The sequence below is a fragment of the Boleophthalmus pectinirostris genome, unplaced genomic scaffold (assembly GCF_026225935.1).
Source record: "Boleophthalmus pectinirostris isolate CB_2022bp ecotype Guang Dong unplaced genomic scaffold, ASM2622593v1 HiC_scaffold_2, whole genome shotgun sequence".
NCBI lineage: Eukaryota > Metazoa > Chordata > Actinopteri > Gobiiformes > Gobiidae > Boleophthalmus > Boleophthalmus pectinirostris.
Genome location: NW_026571152.1, coordinates 17656456 through 17679801, shown reverse-complemented (window position 1 = coordinate 17679801; position 23346 = coordinate 17656456). Strand labels below are relative to the sequence as shown.

Genomic DNA, 23346 nt, shown 5'->3' with positions numbered 1-23346 from the left:
CCCTACAGGATCGAGCTGAGCCGCTGTGAAAAGCCCTCTTCATAAGTGACAAAAGTGTGTGTTTGTTTTGTCGTCCCGGGTGTATTCTGTGTGCGCGCAGAAGCAGACAGCCGAGTGGAGGCACTAGATAAGATAAGTGCTCTTTATTTCTGACAGACTCATTTAGCTGCGGATGAGGAGAGGAGAGCAGGCCAGAGTTATAGTTATGGAGCTGTCGGAGAGAGCTCGCAGCCAGCACTGGGAGAAATGGAGAGGAGGAGGAAGAGAGAGAGAGGGATGCAGGGGGAAAACAAAGGTGGAGAGGTGGAGGGGTAGAGAGAGGGAGAGTGGAAAGGGTGCACAGACAGATGAAGAGAAGGCACGTGCTCACTCTAAATCATGGCACAGTTGTTTTTGCTCTCACCGTAAGTCACTTAACATGTCAGCAGCACGACCCTCGCTGCTGTTTAACTACACAAGGAAAGAAACCGATCTTATCTTTGTATGTGTCTGTGTGTGTTTTTAAATACAAATCTTGTATATTGGTATATTACTTATTTAATTCATTCTTTATAACAATTATTCTTTTGCATTTTTCGCGTGTTTTTAAGTTTATTTTATCCTTTAGTCCTCCTGAATTACTGTGGTAAAATAATTCCAGGTGTGGATCAAGTTTGTCCAAGTCTAAATAAATAATTTAAAGACATTTTGTAACTCAAGAAAGATGTGTTTATTCCATTGTTAAAATTAGACTTAGACAAACTTTACAGATTTTTTTTTTTTTTTTTTACTGAAAATTTTGTTTGAAATTAACAAACAGATGCTTCATGGTGACAGCTATTTAAGCAATAGGACAAACTAGCACTGAACAAACATAGCCATTAAAAAATAAAACAGGTTTTAAACAACATTATATTATGAGTAAAAGGTCAAAATCTAGGCCCTGTCAACAAAAGGCCACTTGGTACAGTGTAAAAAAATGATCTTTCAAAAAAAATCTTAAATGTATCTCAATGTAATGTCAAATCTACCAAAAGGTTTTTAAATATCCAAAAGAAAATTTTACACTATAAAAAGTGCATATAAAAATCAGCCTCCTAGTGTACATAAATCACTACAGTTACACAGATTGCAACTTGGACCAAGACTTGCATTTAAATCACAGTTGCATAACACAGCACCACTAAAGCAAATGTCAAATTCAAACTGCCACCGAGCACACACAACTTTGAAATCTGACCGATATGAATGAGCAAAAAGCTTTATGTTTAACTCCTCTTTGTGCATGTGCCTACGCTTTTATCCCATCTGCCCTTTACAACCTGCCCCTGTGCACACTACCAACTCACACCCTTATGATTCCACGTACACATCCACAAAGCCGCAGACACCACTCTCGCCGCTTCACAAATAGTCCCCCTCACTAATAGCCCCATATTTCACTTTGCCTGCATTCTTTTCGGCGAGCTAGCCAGGAGAACTCTTATGTTTCCCCTCCTGCTCCTGCTTTGTCGCTCGCTCAGCTCTGCTCCTGTCCGGGCATCAAACTGTCAGAGCCCTCCTGTCACTTGGCATTTCTCTGGCTCTCTCCTGTTCCAGCTATATGAAGAAAAGTATTTATTTCCATTTATCAAAGGCTTTTACCCCCGAGAGGAGCAAGCAAAGTGCTGCGTCGGCATTTGCGGCTGTGTGCGCCTGTTTCGCGCTTGTGTGTGTGCCAGCGTGCCGGGAGGGTGCAGAGCTGTGCTGGAGGTTATTATGAAGAGACTGAAATGCGACAAGAGACCGCTCTGATTGGAAATAAAACAGCTTGGTATCTATTTAAATAAACCTTGGTGTGCGCATAGACACACATGCGTACATTAAAAGATATAAGAAAATAAGAGAGACATTCAAGGGAGAGTGGAAAAAGTGCAAAGCGGGCAAATCTATGCATGTAAACAAACACTAGAGCATATTCACAAAGGGATTTGTAGTAATTAAATTGCAATGATCGGCCTATTTTCGCGTTCACTTTGAAAATGAAAAAGTGGCGAGCACAAGAAAAAAAAACATTACTAATAGAACATGAAACGAAAATGTAATTATTCAAAGGAGGGATGACAAGATAAACAAATAAAGTGTTGCTTATGAGGAGGTGTGAAATCACTGTGGGATACAAAAAAACAACAACAATCGGATTTGATGACCCTGGCCTCCTGAACTAACTTGGTGACCTTTGACCCCGTACTGATCGGAGCAGAGGAACCTGGACTTGACCTGGAACTGCGGGGCATCTTTAATAAGCAGTGTGAACAAACATGAGTCAATAAGAGAAAACATGGAGAGATAGATGGATGGGAGGGGAGAGGGAGGGAGGAGGGGGCAGATGGGCACTCCAGGTGGTCTAATAACAGCCACGACTTTACAGGCTCCTAAATTCACTCGCAAAACACGCAATTAGGTAAAGATGAAAGTAAAGTGTCACTAAGCGGTACTGTAGCAACATAACAAACGTACCTTTATAGTTAACTGGATAAATCACAGTTCTCACACACACTACCATTTACTATTGCATCGTGTACCAACCAATATTAGCCAATAATATAAAAGTTGAACCAATTACAATTTGCCACTAACAAACATCCCTTAAATTTTTTTAAGGAAAATTTACAAAAAGAATCAAACAAACAAAACAAAAAAACTACTACTTCCAACAATAAGCAGCAAACAGACCTAATAATAATATATATATAAAATAAAACCTTGGGTACAATTCCACACATTGCAAAAATATATTTTAAAAAATCAACTTGATCTTCAGATGTAACCCACAATATATTATTGTACCAGGTTGTTTGTGCTTCCTTGATGTTAGCTCCACCTTCTTATTTGTCCCAGTGCTGGCCCCTCCCCCTCCTCTGTCCCACATGTTTACCTTCTGCAGGACAAAAAGAACAGCTCACTGGACACACAATACCATGCGGGAATTATAAGACTATTAAACTAGAGTAAAATTAAGTGTACCAGACTACTTTATTATACATAATTACTAACTGGGTCAATTAATTAACTTAGGGGAAGGGGGAAGGTTTGGGGACTTTCTGACCTGAATCATTCTACAGTCCTCCAGCATCGATTCATGATTTTTCAGTCTTGGTCAGGAAAAGATGAGAACAAGCCCTAGTAAGATATTTGCGTAAAATGTTAAAATTAAACTTTTTTTTTTCTTCTCCTTGCTAGCACAATATGCATTTCGTCTCACCAGAACCATCTCCTCCTACTTCTGTTTTAAAGGTACTGTCTGCAGGAGGTTGGTTGAAAATATATTCTTCCATGTTTTTACAAGCCGACAGTTTTCCTTTCCCTTTCTTACACTTGTCAACAGCAGTAAACAGTGCATTTCCATGTTTGTTTACCTGGTTTTATGACAAAGCAGGCGGCACAGGGGCTGTATACAGTAGTTAGTTTAAGCTTTTACATGCGCCAGGTATGAGAGCTCCAGTTCAGACTGAAGGGGAGTCTGTAAACTCTTTCCTCCTCCCCTCTGCTGCCCAAATCTAGTCTAGATCCTGCTTTTCATTAGGGAACAAAATCTGTATCGCAAATTATACTAAAATCAGAGAATTATCCACATGAACAATTTTGGTGGGAAAACTGATAATTGCTAATGATGAAGCAGTGGCAAAAAATATTGTTTTTGCTAATTAAAACCACAGAAAATATGGATGGAATAGCGGACTGTTTGGAAGATCACACTGCACTACACAACGCAACAACACCTCTATCTCTAGTTTTGCAATAAGCTTAATAACTGACAGTCTTAGCACCCAGCATTGTCACTATAGTTCTTGGAAAAAACGGAGCAAGTGGGTGATAAAAAAATATTTTAGAATCTAAAACATACAGCTCACTTTATTCCAATAATTAAATAAATACTTATAGCAGCAAATATTAGATATCATATCAATCATACATACAAGGGCAGGGGATCCCGGGGTCCCTCATGAATGGACACGAAACATAGCTTGAAAAAAAAAAAAAATTGCTAAACGATACTAAATATGGATACAGCTGCCCACAATAACGATATTGTACCAATATTTTTATATTTTTGCACACCCCTAAAATACACAATATACTTTCCCATCCTAAAGAATATTTCTGACACCAGTTCACACCACATCGCCAACAGCACCATAACACATATCATTGCTCTACTCAAAATGGATAAAGTACATGTTTGCAAGGGGCAAATTCATTATCCCTCTACCCCAGTCTTATCAGCCCCACGCTCCGCTCCGACCCTCCCCTTTCCCCTGTAAATGAGTGATTTATCAGCCTTAATTGTTGGCACTGGTTCAGGCTGCCATGTGACCGCAACATGACAGCCAGTGATAAATACACTTTTGCAAATTAAACCAACGCAGTATCAAGTCAATTGCATCTGCAGCTGGGACAAAAGTCAAAAATTTATATAATCAAATGGGAAAGCTTATGTCAAGATAAGGCTCGGTTTATGTGATGAAAAGCAAAACTGTGGTGGTAATAAAAAGGCATTTGTCAAGAGATGGCAAAGGGCAAAACGTGTAATCAATACTGACAAGGAAGTGAATCTGGTGTTAGGAGGTGTCCACATATATAAATACTACCATGCACTTGGTTACTATCAATATTGTCAAGAGTTAACAACTAAGGATGAAGATTTGTGGGAAAGATAAATTATTGCAATACTTTTGGCAAATTTTGAGGCTGTGATTTGAGTTATGTTTTAAATTAAGGTCAATACAGAGTATACATTTTAAACTAGTCCAGGACCAATAACACTTGAGTAACGAATTGGTGGTTTTCAAATTCTACAATGTGATGATCTGATTCTCCCGTATGGGCGGCAAGAGTCAGTTTTCCCTACTAACTACATTCTTTGTTTACAAAAAAATATATATATAAAAAAAAACTAATGTTAAACGTGATAATTTTTTATCAGTTTTTAGCATTCTGTTACCAACTGTGTATCTTGATGCGTCTAATCATTCAAACACTTCTCAGTTCATTTTTTTATCACCCATAACATTTAAAGATTACAAACTTTGCTAGTCACAACTCTTATATTAAACAACTCTTACATCTATAGGAATTTGTGCTAGCGTCTTTATCATATGCAGAGTTGAGCGTGTGCTAAAATATTCGGTCTAAAGAACATGGCGCCCTCAGCAGTGATGTGCATGTTCTCACGTGTGGCTTTATTTATAGCACGCACTACATCACCTTTATGATTGTGCATTTGCTGCCGTCACTGGCTGTAATATAAGTTTAAGTTATGCCTTTTCCATTGCAAAATGCTACAGAAGAAATGAGAGGTGAAAATGCATTGGATAGAAAAGATTATGTGTTGTGGTTTCTGGTAAAGATGTAAGTATAAGTTGCAGTAAGCAATTGTTTACTTCAAATGCAATAAGTACTCATTACTATTACATTACTTAAAGTGGTAACCCTCCAACTATACTCCTGATCGAGCTTTTGGAAAAATGCAGATGACAAATTTCCAAGAACAATTAAAGAGCCTGCATCTGATTTTGAACCATGAGCGAAAAACATGTTTCAGAATGAACACTTAGTTTCACCCACTCCCATTCTTACTCTGAACCATGACAGAGAAACAGTCACAAGTAGTAGTTTTCACATGCTTCTAACCCAACAAATTGTATTTTAAAATATATTGGAAATCTGATACAATGACATCTTCTTACAAATAAAAAAAACTGTAGGTGGTGTAAAGCATTTCCTGGATTATAAGAAACAAGACACACTCTACCAAAGCTTTAACCACAGCCACACAATAGAGCTATGAGCAATAATGGTAAACATAACTGATACAATCAAACACGGTAGACTAACAAGGAGGACTGAATAGTGAAACACAGAAAAATATGGCAGCAAATCATTCCATAAAGCCGTTTTGATTGAGTATGTCATTTAAAAACATAGGTTGGAGAGGTTGTGCACAATGAATGCATTTCTGTGTAGCACTCGCATCACTGATATACCAGAGATGTTGCATTAATGCCCAGTTTGAGTGTTATTATTCCAATCCACATCAGAATGCCTTTATTGTCATTGTACAAAAAGCCGCTCCACAGTGGTTCTCAGTTAAATCACTCAAACAAGACAAAATACATTAGTAGGACAGATAATTAATATTATAACAAAATACCAATTTTACAGTTCGCTCATGCATTTCAACTTTGAATGTAGCAGCTATGTTTTTTAGTCTCATTTACACTGCCTCACAGCCAGTGGTGCACTCAATTTATTTACTTAAGTAAAAGTACAGATACCAGAGGGAAAAAAAAAACTCAAGTAAAAGTATCACATGAACAAATCTACTTAAGTAAAAGTTTAAAAGTGCCCTTTTAAAAATGTACTTCAAGATTGCGAGATTTTATGCTGTAATAAAGCTTCAAATGTAGTGATTTTGATAAAGATTTACACTGTATTTGTTCAGGAAAAACAACTCAGTTGACTTTTTTTTTTCCCCCTAACTTTTTTTCTTTGTGTATTTTTCTTTGCTCAAACTACCAATGTGTTAAAAATAACCCCTCTTCCTTTTTAGCAGGTCTCAAACTATGATAAAAAAATACTTTTACTTTTCAGTCCCGTTCAAAACTAGTGGGGTAGAAAGTACAGAAACCTTCTCTCAAATGTAGTGAAGTAAAAGAAAGAAGTATCCACTTTTACTTTGTTACAGTCCACCACTACTCACAGCTCAGGACTGCACCATTTTGTAAATTCTTACATACAATCCCAATAACTTCCTTTTTATGTACATTCACATAGTTCAATTGCATGTTCTGCCCCTTACACATAATATGTCTTTGAAGCATTCCACCGCTACTGAAACTTTGTCCACTTATTTTTAATATAGCTAAAAACGCATTTCTAGGGGACATCCAGTCTTCTAATAACACGACTGGGACATTTTCGGACACCGCGCTGTCTCTCCGGAGTATAATTGAATCACATCTCATGCATTGTTTATTTTTGCAACTTTGCATATTGCATATTTACAGGTACGCGCACTGAGGAGTGAAGGGAGGGGGGCTAGCGACTTCTCAACCTCCTTCCACCACTAGCGCCTTATTTATTTGTCTGTATTAGTTAGCTCCTTTTCAGCACTTAAAATTAATGTCATCCTGCAGAAAATAGCGTCTGAAAGCTAAAATTCAGCACTTTCCTAGCGGCGCGGTTATTTATCAAGCTAACAAGGAGGAGAAGCATCCGGAGCGCAGGAAATATGTCCCATTAAAAAGCCCCGGCGCTGGGGTTGGAGTAGCCGCGCGGCCAAAGTGAGCGTGTCAGGAAGCAGGGGAATGGACTGCCTCTGCGCTAATATGGATGTAGAGGCGGCCACGGACACATTTGTACACGGGACAGTCCAGGAGAGGGATGGGAGCAACCACAGGGAGAAACAAAGGCGGCTGGAGGAGGTGAAGAGGTGTCTGTAGAGGTACCCGTGGTTAAAAGAGAAGAAAGGGAAGAAATTATGTTTGGAATAATTTAGAAAATGTGTTTAGATTTGTAATTTGATATGTGTGACAACATTTAAAACTGTGAGGTGTTCCTGGTTATGAAGCTATAGCTCAAGATCTGGACAAGGGTCTTCATGCAATACATTGCTTCTGACAGTGGCATAAAAGAATGGGTCAAATGCAGAGGGCAAATTTCTCAATAAAGAGAAAGTTTTAACAGTGTAGTTAACCCAGTTGAAGTTAAACTAAATCAAAACACTAACAATGGCATGTAAGGAAGTAGCCTATTACCTGATTTAGTCAGAATACCAAAATAAAAAACTTCTGCATAAAAACAAACATTCAAGATAAAACCAGGAACTAAACCCGGACCAGAAGACCCACTGGAACATAGTGAAAAAAAGACAAAACCAAGTCACTATATGACTTTTAGGAAAACTAGGGGTGCGATATGACACAAAATCCTCAAGACAAGATAAAAGATTTTGAAATAAATTGTCAGAAATAAATCTAATCTAAGCTTTTTGTTGAACTTAACCCAAAACTTCTTTTTGTACATTTTTCCAGCTCTAGACATTGGTTGCGTGCCAAACCTCAGCAGCAACATAATCTAATCTAACTTCATTGCAGATTGGCAGCAAATAAACCAAAAATAAAGTTACAAGATTTCTTTTTAAACATGGATGAGAAATCTTGTAGAATTCTTATCTTGCGTCACCACGCTCCTTAAACAGAACTACACCAGACTAAACCAGGTCTGAACCAGCACTAGCCCTAAATGCGAAGCAACGCACACAATACATATGAAAAGTTCTCTTGATCTCAGTGTCTGCAACTTTGAATAAATCACGCGACGCTAGCTTCACATGTACATTCCCGCGGAGTATTAGCAAAGCGCCATGTTAACATCTCTATAGCTAACAAACCAGACTGAAGTGGCGTGTGCACTGGAGGGGCCGTGAGTTCAGAGCATGTTTGTGTGCGCGACAAAATGAGCTAACGCGCTAACGGCTAAGAGGAAGGGCCTCGAGCTAACCCTGCATCTGAATACATTAAACCCCGTTGCACAGAATAAAACAACACAAATTATGCTTAAACAACCGAAATGAGCAGATAAATTGTGTATTAGCATAAGTTAAAAAGAACAGGGTTTGTGTTCACGGGTAAGCCCTCGAGGTGCAAGGGTGAACGCGTCTGGGGGTTTTAAAACAAACTTTCAATTGCAATTTTTTAGCTGGTATGAACAAATTTCTTTTAAATAATTCTTTCATATATTGCACATCCTGATTTCCTGTTTATTTTTTCAATTTGATTCAACTTGCTAAATGCTATGCTCTCAACTTTTACTACAAATTTTATGTCATTTCTTGCTCGTACTTACTTTTCGTACTTCTAAGGCATTATTTAGGCTAGTAGTAAAAAGAAAAACATGGCTACACTGCTCTTATATCCACTTTGTAGTAAAACAGGTTTGTGGATGAAGATTGTAATAATATGAAATAATATAATTTGGAGTAAATAATCAAAATCAAATCTAAAAATCGGCCCAAAAATATCATCAGAGCTTAGCAGCCATTAATTTCTCTAGATTCAAAACAATTGGCATTGGTCATGGAAAAAAAATATCGGTCGATTTCTATTACTAGTAGGCTAGTACTAGTAATATGTGTGTAGTAGTAGTAGTAATAATTAGTGATGGGACAGTGATTTATGTTTTGATCCAATATTCAAGTAATACTATGACTATACAAAATTAGACAACTTGGCTAAACCCTAAAAATTAAATATATGTGCATCTAAAATATAAACAGTGTATTTCAAATATTTACTGCATGTTTAGCCAAAAAAAAAAGAAATTCTTGGAGAAATTTTAAGTATGAAATCAATACTTTTCAATACAGCAGTTCTGAAATCAATATTTCGTATTGTTCTGTCAATCACTAGTAAAAGTAGAAGAAGTAATAGTTAACAGTAATAGTAGTATCAGTAGTTGTGCTAGTAGCATTGCCCTACCATTGCAAATAATAAAGCAAATTTAAATCTAAAGATACAAGATAAAAAGTTCCACAAAATTAGTCATACATTTTTCTTCTGTTGACGACACCAGTGGTTTCACAATGGAATAATTTTAGCCTAATATAACGAGCAGTCTGTCTGTCATTTAGTGTGTGGGGATGGAGTGATGCTGCCGGAGTAACGAGTGGCAATGGGCAGCAGCAGACAGCACACTCAAGCAGACACTGGCTATGTGCAGTTATATATAGTCAGGCCAGTGAAGGGTGTCAGGCTGGAGATAGACTGTTTCCAGGACGTAGACCGTACCAAAGCTCCACGCGTGTCACTGTGAAGGTCTGACAAAGTGAAATCATCCAGGCTTTGTCTCTATAAGATGCCTTCACATTCAGTTGCATTGATAAGTTGTCTAGAGAAAGTTATTTATAGCTATGTTATTTTGTATGCATACGTTGAAATTATGGTGATATAGGATTTTATTTTGATGATTTACAGGCAAAGCAAGCATAGAAATCTTACACACAGCTATGAGAGACTAAATACCACAAAACACCACAGTAGGTCTAGTATTTGAATCCCAAACTACATTGTGTTGTAAACCACAATACACTAACATTTTGTTATGGTTCTAAAAAAAAAAAAAAGTTAACAGCTAAATATACAAATTAAATGAAATATATTTTCTGTAATGTTACATGTGCCATATATAAAATGATGTGAGTGAACCTAAAGAAGAGTCTCTCCAGGTCATGACATCAGGACATTTCTTATCATCACTAATATAATCCTGATGTCTCATGTTCAGTACAAGACTTCACATAATATATATTCTATATGATCATCTGGATTCCACATTAATATGATATCTGACATATCAGTCTCTGCTCCAAGAACAGCTGACAGCACAGTCTGGTCTGTTTGCACCTTTTTCCCCACATTACAGGACATTTGTACTGTCTTAAGTGTTCACCCACTATATGAAGGGCAGCTGGTTCAAACCTTGTCTATGAACGTGCAGCTGTTATGTCCATGGGCAAGACGCTTGATTTTAATGGAGTATGTAACATTTGTAAAGAACACATTAGGAACACCAATAAAAATATGTGGTAAGATAACAAATAATGTGTAACTGTGATGAGAACACACGTATGTTAGCGGTCCTTCCTCTTCACTTGATCTTATAGATAGGCCTCCTGCTGTGAGCCCTCTACTCTGCACTCTCCTATTCAGACTGTGCCTATAGTTTTATTTAAGCAAATAATATTTACATTTAGATCAGGGTCAAATCTGCATTCCTTCAGCCTAGCTTTCCCTGCACTTCCCCCCCAAACTGTCCCTCCACAACCCCTTCTCCTGGGCCGTCCTGCCTGTGACCTCTGAGGTGGGGATGGGAGAAAGTGCTGAAGGCTGCAGGTGTCCTGGAGCTGCTCTGAGCAGGTGTCCTGCCTCAGCCTGCATCCTCCACTTTAACCCCTGCACTGCCAGGACCAGCGCACACAAATACTGCTCCATCTCTTTCCACTGGGAAGAACCTATTCAAATGTGATATACTTTTAGTTCAGATTCATCTTCTTTGTTTAAAAGCCATGTCAAAAGTAAAGGGTCTGTATGAACTTCTCTTGGCATGCAGTGTCCACAACAAGGAAGATAAGTGCGATCCCAGCATTTTTGCGGAAGATTGTGACTGTTGATATTGTGATGCAAAGATAATTTTTGATATATTGTTCAGGCCCACTTGCTCCGTATAATTAGTCAACGTTAGGGAGAGTGGACAGTGATGGAGTGCGTGTATTAAAAGGCAAAACAAGCATGTGCTCAGTGCTGAGGCATGAGGACAGCAGCATTCTGCCGGCTGCACTGTAAAATTAGCTGATGCTGAGGTAGGACTTTGGAATGTCCAGGCCTGCGGTGAGAAGGGAGAGAGGAGAGCCGAGGTGTCCACAGCATGTCCGGACCTGTACGGGCCAGAGGGGGCAAGGAGGGGGCGGGGCAGAGGGGCGAGGCAGGAGGGCGAGGGGTAGAGGGGGAGGGGTTGTATTACACTGGCGATGGCTGGCCTGGCTCACAGGCTGATACCTCAGCAGCACCAGCATTGACCAGGCCTTTAAATAAAGGCTTCGATCTCCTGCATAGAAGGTCACAGGCAGCCTCTGGTTACCCTGTGTCTGTGTCTGCTCCTGGAGCCTCACGCAGACTGCACTTCCTGCCACGCACACTTCCTCTGACTCCCTACAGCGCGCAAACACTCTTTTACTGAGAAGACATCTCTTAAAACTATTTCAGTGTACTTATGCTGCAAACACACGTGATGGATATCAAGATTATTTGGTAATTAATAACTATTCAGGTTAAAATATAATTTGCCATCATAACATTTTTATTTTTCCTTACAATAACACTGAAATCTGAACTTGTGCCATCCCCAATACTTTATACTACATTTATGAAACTGACTTGGGTCACTTAAGCCTTGCACAGTGCGCATCAAGACAATCAGCACTAACCAGAGTGCAAGTATCTGTAATATTTCACTAATCTAATTTCAAAATGTACCCTGACCTTAACCTGACCACCAAATAAGTGCTGTGGTCAAATCAGTTTTTTAGCTTCACTCTAACCAGTAGCAACTGGCTAGAATGAAGCCTATGTTACCAAGGAATCTCTCTGAAAATGAATCCACAGCTTTGTCACCACCTGTTTATTACTACTACTGCAACGAGCTCTACGTCGGCATAAATCTTTCTTGCAGTTAGTTCGAAATGCTGCCGCTCGTGTTTTAACAGGTGCCTGTTTTTAAGTCACATCTAAAAACACACCTTTTCTTGTGAGTTTCTTTTGAGTATCATGTTGTTGTAGGGTACACTGTGCTTTGTTGACTTTTTGTAGGCCTGTCACTGCCTTTTATTACGTCGTGTTTTTTTTTTTTTTTTAATAAATAAAGTTGGAATTACTATAAATGTAATTTCAATTTCTACACTGCAGTAAGTAAGTAGATTTTTTGTATAGTTAACAGCCCTAGTATTAAACTTGAATTTAGACTTAGTTTTAAAAGGAAGAGACAAAAAACAGTTTCAGCAGTTAAGTCAGACCTGCCACCATGTTTGCTTTTTTTCTTTTGGTTCAAACTGAGCCTATATATCATATTTAGTGGAAAAATGTTGACACATACAGTATATAATATGTAACTTAAACATTTCTGCTTCTTTTTGGACAGCTATAGCAGTTTGAAAAAGACATTTCGATTTCTCACTTTTGACACCAGCGCATGAGAACCATCAAAGTGTCAGCCCTCGTCACATCAGGCAGCCCTAATGCGAGTGTACAGTGTGCAGAGGCAGCAGGACGATGTGCAGAGAGGAGCGCAGAGTGGCCGCAGAGGTCACGGGGTCGAGATAGAGGTCAGGGGTCAAGGGTCACAGTCAGGAGCATGTCACTGCTGCCTGTCAAAAGCTGTCACAATCCCCAAACACAACAAGAGCCTCCATCACAAAGCAGCAGAGAAGGGACAAGTATTCAAAGTACTTCAAAGTATATTTCATGCACTGTATGCATCACTATACTACCCTTATTTCTGCGAGCTTGTTTTGTATACATCCAGACAGTATACGAAAAATGTTAACTGTATTTTTAAAGATGCACAATGTAACTTTTCTTGTGGAAGTTTCTAGTAGGTCGGGGTCATACAATAGTCTGGTCTCAATGTGTTATTATTTTGCCTCTAAAATGTTCCACAGTATGACATAAAATTTATCTGTCTCCATGGAGACAAGGAAGAGGAGCCACCAGGCAACATTACAGGTGAGGTCTGTGATGAGGGGAGCCAGTCACAGTAAGAATGCATGCCTTTCAAGGTCCCATTTAGCAATAAAAATATTGAATAAATGTGAGAGATTAACATGAATGTCACTGGTGCAAATAAAAGCAATAACATCTCCATGGAGACAAGCAAGTACTGGGTTATCAGAAAAGTAACACAAGGCACCTTTAAAAAATCCCAAAACATTTCGGCTGATGCTGATAATAAATGATAAAAGTTACCTCAGAGTGTGGGATGTACAGTCTTGGCTCTCTATCACAGATGGAGGAATTTTCTCGATGTCCTAAAAAAGAGAAAAACATTTTAATCAAATGAACTAAGGTAGTTCGTAAAGCATGTATGCAAGTGTAGGAACAAAGTCCGTAACAATTTGGGATGTCATGAAATAAATCTTTGCTATAACACACTCACGTAAGTGCAATTTTATTCAAAAAGTCAAAATTTGCTATATTTGCAATCAACTGCAAAACAATCTAAAATTCATAAAATGAAAATACTGCATACATTATTAATATATGAAAACAATAAATTCACCTAAAAATGTCCAAACATTTCAGTTCAGTGATTCTCATGTGAATATTAAGACTGTTTATTGCAATTTAATGTCTCAAATTGTATAGATTGTGCTTTGAACATTGCTGAATTGTTACACCTTTAATATTTTGTGGAAAACTGACATGAATTATTACAAAATGTGGTGACACTTTATAATAAATAATAGTAATATTAATACATAGCCTAAATAAAGCAAAAACAAAGAGTTAATCCATAATGAATTATGAACTGGCACCTAAAATGCAGTTAAATCAAAATATAATCAGTTTAGATCATTTCATTTTAGATGTGTTATTCAAAATTCTAGTTTTTCCACATACAGTATTTCAAGCCACGCACATGAACAAGGCATGTAGTTAAATCTGTCTCTTCCAGGAAACTTCGACAGAAATCAGGTGAAGTGTGAGTGTTCTGGCCCCAATCCACAGCCAGGCTACAAAGAGGCTTTAGTGAGCACTGAGCTGTAATCGGCTTCACACAGGGGCCAACCCGGGGACCCTAACCCGCTCTCTCCTCCTCCCTCTCGCTTATCCCTCTCTCTTCTCCTCCCTCTCTGTCTGTCTCTATCCTCCTCTCCCTCTTTCTCTGTCTCTTTCACTCTTTCTCTCCTCCCTCTGTCTCTCTCTCCCCATCTCTTAGTAACTCTCTCTATGGCTCCCTCCTCCTCCCTCTCTCAATCTCTCCCTGTCTCTTCTTCTCCCTCTTTCTCTGTCTCTTAACCTCCCTCTCTCCTCCTCCACCACTCTGTCTCTCTCCCTTCTCCTCCCCCCACAATCATGTTTACTCTTACTAACACATGGGAGAGAGAGAGGGTGAGAGAGGTCAGCCAGTCCACGTGCACTGGCCCTACATGCAGCGGTGAGGAGGGTGGATGCCCGGATGCCTCTCCCAGAATCCAGGGGCCAGAGGAGGGCAGCAGAATCTGGGGGAGCTGGGTACAATTTGGGAGGGTCACCTTGCCTGGCTCTGGATCAATGTAGTTTTGAGAGGCTGAGTGACAAACAGCAACTAAATGCAACATGAAACAGGGACAGAGGAGGCAACACAAACTGCTACCTCGTTACTTCAATGTATACAAAATGCCTGCAAGCCACTTTTCAAATTCAAATAATTTTTTACACCATGTATTCATAGTATTCATTATTAAAATATTAATTAATACTCATGATCATGTTAATTTAGTCCAAGTGTAATCTTGTTTTAGTCATGATTCAGGGTTTTTTTGTTTGTTTTTTTCATTTTCTTTTCAAATGTATTTTGAAATTATGTATAAAATTGTAAGCATCTAGCCTAAACACATCCAGATGCTACTTTGCACAGACAGGCATTGCAATTATAGGAGTTTTAATATTTAACAAAAAAAGTCTGTATACTCTTCCTTTAAGAACTAACACTGCACTGGTCAGAACATGGGCTAAAATTATTTTTAAAAATTCCATGTTCTGTATACATGGATTTATGACAATGCAGAGGATACTTACAAAAAACCTTCTGCACTTACTGGTCAAAACTAGGCTCTAGTCAAAATGAATTCTCCATTTGAATCAATCATACCACTAGGTCTTAAAACCTGCTAACCCTGTAGTTTTCAGTCTTTACAAACTTGTTCTGAAATGCTAGCTGTCCATCAGAAATCAGTCTTCTCTCAGTACTAACACTACTTGACATGCTTACAACACGCACCGTGAACTCAATCTTAATTCCCCAAAATCCCAAATCACTCCCGCAATCTTCAAAATCAAAATCACAATTTGACATTCCTCCACACCCTTCCAGCCCTCTATGAAATCAAAACCAATTACTCTTTATCCAGCGTTGGCCATGCAAATTCAATCCCCGACAACACAAGACGCTTACATGTCCCAATATACACATAAATACAGTCTCCCTCAGTCAGTACACAATTACATTATCTCCCCTCCATGCTTCTATGCTGTTCAAATTCACCATGCAAAACCAATGAGACACAGACCCTCAGTCAAGAAGAGAGAGGAGAGAAAGGGAGACTTCATTCTATAGTTACGAATACACAATCCCTATACGCAACTGGCCCGCATAAGTGAAATTATTATCTTTCCGAGTAAATTACATATAACTTAGGACAATGCAAGACAATAGGGTGGAGAAGGCAAAGGGGAGGGGGGAGGGAGCATAGCATAGCCCCCACCGCGTTGTAAGGGTGGGGAATGATGGACGCGTTTCGGAAGAACATCAACGTGCCTGATTTAAATCGCTTTAAATGTAAATGTTTATGGTTTGCGCGGTGATGCAAATGCGGATAGAGTGGGAGAGGGGGAAATAGCGGGCGTGTTGCAGTTTGAATGTGGTTTTAACCCTTCTGGGGATGTGTCATTTGGGACAAGAGGAGCAGGCATGCAGAGAAGAGAGGAAAAGAAATATGTGATTGGATTGAATAAAAAAAAATCTAAATAACAAGGTAAGTTAGTGGCTTTTTAATAATGTGAAAGTAGAGAAATAAGTTTTGTGTTTTAAAATTCTGTTAAGTGGTGCACATTACTGAAAACTGTTTACATTACACCCACTTACACCCACTAAATGGAAAATGCGCTGCTCTGTAACTAGAGATAGGGTTTAAACTTTTCGCAAGAATTTTAGATATTGCAAATGTGGTTAGAATTTTCTTTTAAAAACAAATTTCAAGTCCAGGTTAAGAGAAGACTGAACAATTAACCACTAAACTAGTAAAAGAATCCCATACATTTCAGAACATGTTTGTAGAGGTCTAAACTATAGACTTAGCGGGTTTTACAAGACAAAGTGGAGACAAGATAACCTTTCATTTGAAAATTTGAACATTGCAATTTGTCACAATTCATTTGAAATTTTGATAAAATTTTGATAGATTATTTTAGATTGAATCCTACCCACTCAAATTCTTTCTAAAACACAATGGAAACACACTCATTTACACTTCTGTCAAACAGGTCCGAACCATGTCATATTGTTCATATTTCATATCATTGTTTGTGTTTGGGGTGATATGAAATTTAAATATTGTGATAACAAAGTGTTTTTCAGATATATTCAATTGTTATTGCCAGTCTTCTTATTTATATTGTGATGAAATATTTCGATTGTATCTCACTACCCTACAGCCAAACTTCCAAACTTCAACTTTGCAAATCTACAATCTATTTTTACCACTCTGAATTAATCACAATCAAATCAAATCTCAACGGCTGACATTTTTGTAGTACCATAATATCCTAAACAAACAACAAAATATTCTGTGTTATTCTGCATAAAACTGCTAACCCTGTAGTTTAGGTCTGTATGCATGTTCTGAATTACATGTGATTCTTGTATTCATTTAACAATTCATATTTCAGTCTTTTTGTCAGTCCTTCAGGTTTAAAATGTACACTTTGAACACAATCCTTTTATTTAAACCTAAATCGAAAATCTAAAACTTGTCTGAAAAATCGCAATCAGTTCTTTTTCTCAAAACAGCACCTCCTACTTCTCACGCTTTCTTATAAATCTTATGCATTACCTCTTCCATGCTCTCCTCATCTCCCACAAGGTCACATAGAAGACAATGCCTGCTACTTATCGAGCCCTGGACCGACCCATACACGCATGCTTTTGTCCTGTTCATTCAGACAGCATTAAAAGACCGAGCGCCGCTGTGTTGATTCATCTGCCAATGCTGATACATTTCAAAGTGATTTCCCATAGTTGACCTGAAAGGCAAGAGTCCAATATTGTGACAGCGGACAACTGCATTATCTTTAATAACCTAATCACGGGACCAATGGACACTGATCACTTCCAGCCAGTCGATGTGTATATAGGATTACACTGATATGATTAATAATAACATAGAGAGTGCATTAAGGCTTGCATTACGAAGACTTCAGTATGTTATGAAATGTGATTTTTTTTTAAGCAAATGTTATTACAAACACATGATTTATAACTTAAAGATTAAGGTTTGCAACTTAGAGTGGAGTGTATTTGAAATGTGATTTTTGCATTGATAAAAGAGACATTTGTAATTGTGATATTGTGTGATTAATAATATTGAGTTTGAATTAAGGCTTGCAGTTACTGACAGATACATTTAAGCACTTTTTTTACCTAGTTAAAAGAGAAACATGCAGATGTTATTACAAGGGAGTGCTTTATAACTTTGAGATTAAGGTTTGCAACTAAGAGTTAAGTGTATTGGAAATATGATTTTTGCATTGTTAAAAAAGATATTGGTACTTGTGATATGGTAACAACATGTAGGCAAGTGTGTGACAGACGGATATATTTAACCATGTTTTTTTAACCTCCTTAAAATGCCAATGAATATATACATTGGAATGACTCATAACATTGAGACAAAGTTTATATTTTGACTTGTGATGAGATGTGAATTTTGCATTGTTTCAAGGACAAAAAACTGTGACATACACTGCTGTGATTAAGACTGAACACTGAATATGCATAAAAGTTTGCAACTCTAAGACTTCATTAAGTTTCAAATTGTGCTTTTTGCCTAAAAGAGCAAATGAATAATAATTACATTGAAATGGTGATGTTTATGATATGGAGATGTGGTCTTTGATATGTTAAGACAGGAGTGTGTGTTTTAAATATGATTTTCACCTACTCAAAACTGCATATAATTCCTCTCTCTCCTTTCCTTCCTTCATTTAAAAGTATCTGGAAACTTAGGCCCTTGCAATCCACCTGTGTGCCAAAGCGAATAAGAAGAATGGCATCTCCAGTCCTATAGGTTAGAACACAAATGTAATTAAATAGCGCGCTATATTGACCTAATCAGATAGCGGGGGCCATAAATTAGTGGACACATGCTCACTAAAAGGCCCTCTCCGCTCCGAGCTAGGACGCATCGCTGATCGTTTATCATCCGAAAGCAGCAGCGGGGATAGACGGACGCACGCCAGTTATCTCTCCCTCTCTCCCGTTTTTCACTCTCTTTCTTTCCCTCTCTCCCACCCTTGTCTCGTCCCATCGCCTTCTTCTTTTCTATCTTTGTCTCCGTGTCCAGATCGGGTATCTTTGGACAGGGACAGGTGACTGCATTACGCACGAGGTGGAGGTTAAAACACGAGTGGGAGCGAGTGTTCTCAGTTCAGAAACTTACCATTCAAGCAGAGATTTTGATTCTGAAAAATGCAGGGAAAAAGTGGAAAAAAACAACTTTGCTTCTCGCTTTAACTCGGTGTCGTAGACCCAGGGCAAAGCGGTTCAAAAATTGTCATAACTAAATCAAAAATAGCAAAAGGCCGAATTCATATTTACGCTTTTATTGCGTTCAGATACTTTATAGTTACATACGTATCAATAGCGTTTCTCTATCGGTTTTAAAAGATTTGTCCAAGTTTGTAAAAGCACGTGTGTGATAGCTAAAATGGTTCCATGTTTTCCCAGAATTCTTAGCTAATTTTATTAACCACAAAATAAAACGGAAATGAATAACGGGATTTTTTTTTATGATAAATTGTATCTGTAAAAAAGGGATAAATAAATAATAATCGTGTAAATATATTTCCACCGATATTTAATTGGGTACATTTGTCAGTGTCAGATTATATTTTTAATAGACTTTTGCTTGTTCGATTTTAAATTCCACTTTCTCCTGACAGTGTTCAACAAGTGGCCTGCGCTGTCAGCGAAGGGGAAACGCGTGTTTGCTCTAAAATCAATCATCTACCGTGAGCTTTGGACACCTGCTGCACTTGTCTGTCAAGTATCAATGTCAAAAATCATAAGTTTAAGGCTACATACAGAAACATATTCTGTGCGTAATTGTGCCTAACGAGAAATGTTGACAAATCTATTTTGTTTTATTCCAGGAAAAAAATCAATACTGTCAATGAAGTGTAAATTATGTTACATTGCAAAAATATACATATGTTAATTTTGGTCAAAAACGATTCATGGTTTTAACTCATTTTTATGTTTCAATCAATTTGATCGTTCGCCTGGAGTGTTGCGCGTGATTTAAAGACTCAACTTATGATTTCAGTTTTTCTTTATCGCTTTCTGTTTAAAATATGTTATCGTTTACACTGTGTGGTTTATAAAACACATATAAAGGCATGCAAAAGGAAAAAGAACCAAATGAAACAGTTGAATAGACGTTTCTATTCAGACACGTTTATTCTTGAATGGCATAATCATTCAATAGTCCATGATGCGTTTAGCTCTGTATGATACCATGACAGAGGGTGGCTGCAGGTGCACGGGTTAATTATTCTCACACAGCAGAGCGCAGTCACACATTCCCAAACAGTGAGAGTGCACTGGAAGCGTAAGTACAATTCCTACAACATCTTGACAAACAGTCTCTTCCGAAAGACATGCTGCTGATGATAAGGTCAGATTAGAATTTGCACTTGTTGAATACTGTTCCATTGAATCTGAGCGTCAATTGGAGAGTTTCTGGTACTGTTCTGGTTGTGTGTCTCAGTTCAGTTCAAGTGGATAAAATGTCAGAGTCCATGAGAGCATGACATGAAGACAAAGCTTTACAAGGTTCATAAATAAAAGCATAAGTGTGATGTAGCTGAGCCATGCCCGTGGGGTGACAGTCGTTACGCACAGGGGACACAGGATGGAGCGCACTGGCCGCACATGACCCGCATGGCTCCAGTCCACAGCAGCTCCACGCTCTGTCCCACAGCCAAATGGCGCTCATGGGACATACACGATGAATGACATGGGATGAGATTCATCTTTCAGTTCCAAAACACTTAACACAAACATAATCCAAGCCATGTTAAATAAAAATTAAAAAAAAAAACTTCTCGGGAGGAAGTTTAATTTACAATAAGATTTAGGTTAAGCGTCATTACGCATGGACACAGAACCAGGACAAAAAACTGACGTGTCACATTTAAAAGAAGTGTCTCTAATGTAAGTGTCAGGTGCACAAAAAAGGAAAAAAAAAACATTTTAAATAATTTGGTAACTTTTCTGTAACCTGTGAAACTCCAGGATCCACTTCCTAATGCTGCGTTTGAACGCGTCTTATAACAGCCCTGAGTCGACACCAAACACTGGAATAAGTAAAAAAGAGACGTTTTTGTTCCCTTTTTAGCCAAATACGAAGTAAAGTGTATGTAGCTGCGCGTGTGACTGCTGGGGCTCGCGCTGTAAACTTTGGGCGCGCGTGGGACTCACATGAAAAACTCCGGGGAGGACGGGTTGTTGTCGCTGGCCGAGCCGTTCTCTCGGAAGCCGGTGCTGATGAGCTTCTCGTACTTCTCCTTGTAGACGTCCCGCTCCCTGGCCAGCCGCGAGATCTCGGCTTTGAGGTGGTCCACCTGCTGCTGCAGCTGCGTCTTCTCGCCCTCCAGCACGTGCCGTTGCTGTACGCGCTTGAAGCGGCAGGACTGCGCGTAGCCCCTGTTCTTTAGCGTCCTCCTCTTCTGTTTGAGCCGGATCACCTCCTCTTTGCTGACCCCGCGGAGCTGCCGGTTCAACTCCCGGACGGACATGGTGACGAGCTGCTCGTCCGAGAAACGGTCGTCCAGGCGCAGGTGCGAGTGGTTCCCCGCAGCTCCGCCGGGCTGTGTGCCGGACACGGGATGGTGCGCGCTCGGGTGGTGGTGGTGATGGTGGTGGTGATGGTGAGGAGTCCCATTCTGAGCCGCTGCGGCTGCTATAACAGCGGACACCACAGCGGCCGCTGAGCCCATCTCTTCCCCGGCCATGGCGCCCCCCGGGCCGGCCGAAGCTCCAAACTGCTGCCCCCTGGCGTAGCCATCGAAAGACTGGAGCTGGTGACTGCTGCTGATCAGCGCCTCTACGGCGTCCTCCGGGCTAAAACCCAGAGCCTCGGGGTTCAGCTGCTGTTGGTAGCCGCTCATCCAGTAGAAGTCCTCCAGGTGCGCCTTCTGCTCGCTCCCTGATCCCGGACTGGGCGCCGAGAAACTTGGAGAGGGGGGAACCGAGCTGCAAGGCGTGCTCATCGGGGTGGAAGACAGGGATCCCCCGGCGACCAGGCGGCTGCACTGGCTGATGCTGCGATCGGGCTCCACCGGCTCCTTTTTCACTTCAAACTTCATCAGATCGAAGTCATTAACATATTCCATGGCCAGGGGACTGGTGGGCAGGTCGGAGTTGCTCATTGCCAGCTCTGATGCCATCCTCTTGCTGTTGACAGTCCTCCAAAGGGGGTGAGGAGCACCTGTCAAAGTAGGCTGCTGAGACACGCACTGAGCCAGCTTGATTTCTTTATTTATTTTCTTCAAAACCGAAGGAAAAGTGTGTTTTCTCACACTAATTGCGCAGCGCAGGTTGCTTTTGCGAGTCGATAAGTTTTTTTTCTTCAGTCTGTGTTGCACAGACGCATTGGAGCGCCGCTCTTTCCTCCCTCTCTCCCCGCGTGCAGGTGTCTGAGCGCAGCGCTCTCTGTTTCGACCATTTAACACTTCATGGCTCCTTTTAGGATTAGTGCGCCAAATTGAGGAGGTTCACGGACGTGTCCAGGGCAAACAGTTGCCTTGTGGAGAATGGAAAAAACTCCACCCAAGGATTGATAGATTTTTTTCTAAGAGATCAGTCAGCCGACGAGTTAAAAAGCATTGCTTAGTTTTATAGAGAGCCTGACGTCACAACTGAAATATGAAATTGAGCGGAGCGCAGCCAATGAGCGCGGCTGCCCCGGGACCTCATTAGCATATCGGGATGGAAAGCAAAGTTTGTCAAGTGTCCAAAGAAATCAGCCGCTGTTTCTCTTCTCATTTAGTATGCACACGTTTCCGCGCGCACAAAGGAGAGCCATCACTTCTGTGCGCACGGAGCAGAGCCTCGCGCACATGTCCCGGGTAATGCACACGTTACTGTCCACAGCAGCATGTCCGTACATATATCAGATCAATTATTTTGCATAAACATTCATCAAAATAAATCAATCATTTCCACTGTACCTCTGCTGCTAATATTAATAAAGCTTTGGGTCGGTCTGGACTTTTGAGCTTAGCGTATCTGTTGTGCGTCACTACGTAAACATGAACAAAAGGATTACTCTGGTTCAGCCAATTTACCTAATTATTACCCATTTGTTAATTAACTTATGACAAATGCATTTCTTTTTATTTCAACAAACAAAAACTGTCCACAATATAACTTGAAAACGTCACAAGTCGCGTACATGTTTCGTAAATGTCCGTGATTTTAAATGTGATAAATAGTTTCTTTTGTCCTCACAGAAAGAATAAACAAAGCGCACGGGCAGCAGTGGTCGGAGGAGCGCTGGAGAGGACGAGGAGAGGACGGGACATGAGAGGAGAGCCACGCGTGCTGCTCCGTGCTCTGTTTGGAAATGTCGCCACCTTTCGGCAAAAAGCGTAACATCCAGTCAGCTTGTAGTTTACTCATTTATGAAACCACAAGGACTTACAAGTACTTAGCTTGAATAGGCCAATATTTTTGAAAACAAAAGTAAAGTAAATAAAGGGAGAAAAGGGATGGGAAATACTGTAAATCAGC

The 23346-nt window shown here is 39.7% G+C and overlaps 1 protein-coding gene across 3 annotated transcripts in view; it reads right to left on the bottom strand.

Moving 5' to 3' along the window:
* mafb (MAF bZIP transcription factor b) overlaps positions 1-22296 on the bottom strand; it is a 62217-nt gene extending 39921 nt beyond the window's left edge. For 2 of the 3 annotated variants that reach the window (XM_055155435.1, XM_055155436.1), the window contains exons 1-2: positions 21034-22296; positions 13539-13600 (exon numbers count right to left, since the gene is read on the bottom strand). In XM_055155435.1, coding sequence (XP_055011410.1) covers positions 13573-13600; positions 21034-22001 — 996 coding nt within the window. In that variant the 5' untranslated portion in view covers positions 22002-22296 and the 3' untranslated portion in view covers positions 13539-13572. Of the gene's footprint in view, positions 1-13538; positions 13601-18991; positions 19264-21033 lie in introns of those variants that run through there. The other variant, XR_008632397.1, reaches the window with a different exon arrangement.
* Positions 22297-23346: the final 1050 nt, after the last annotated feature.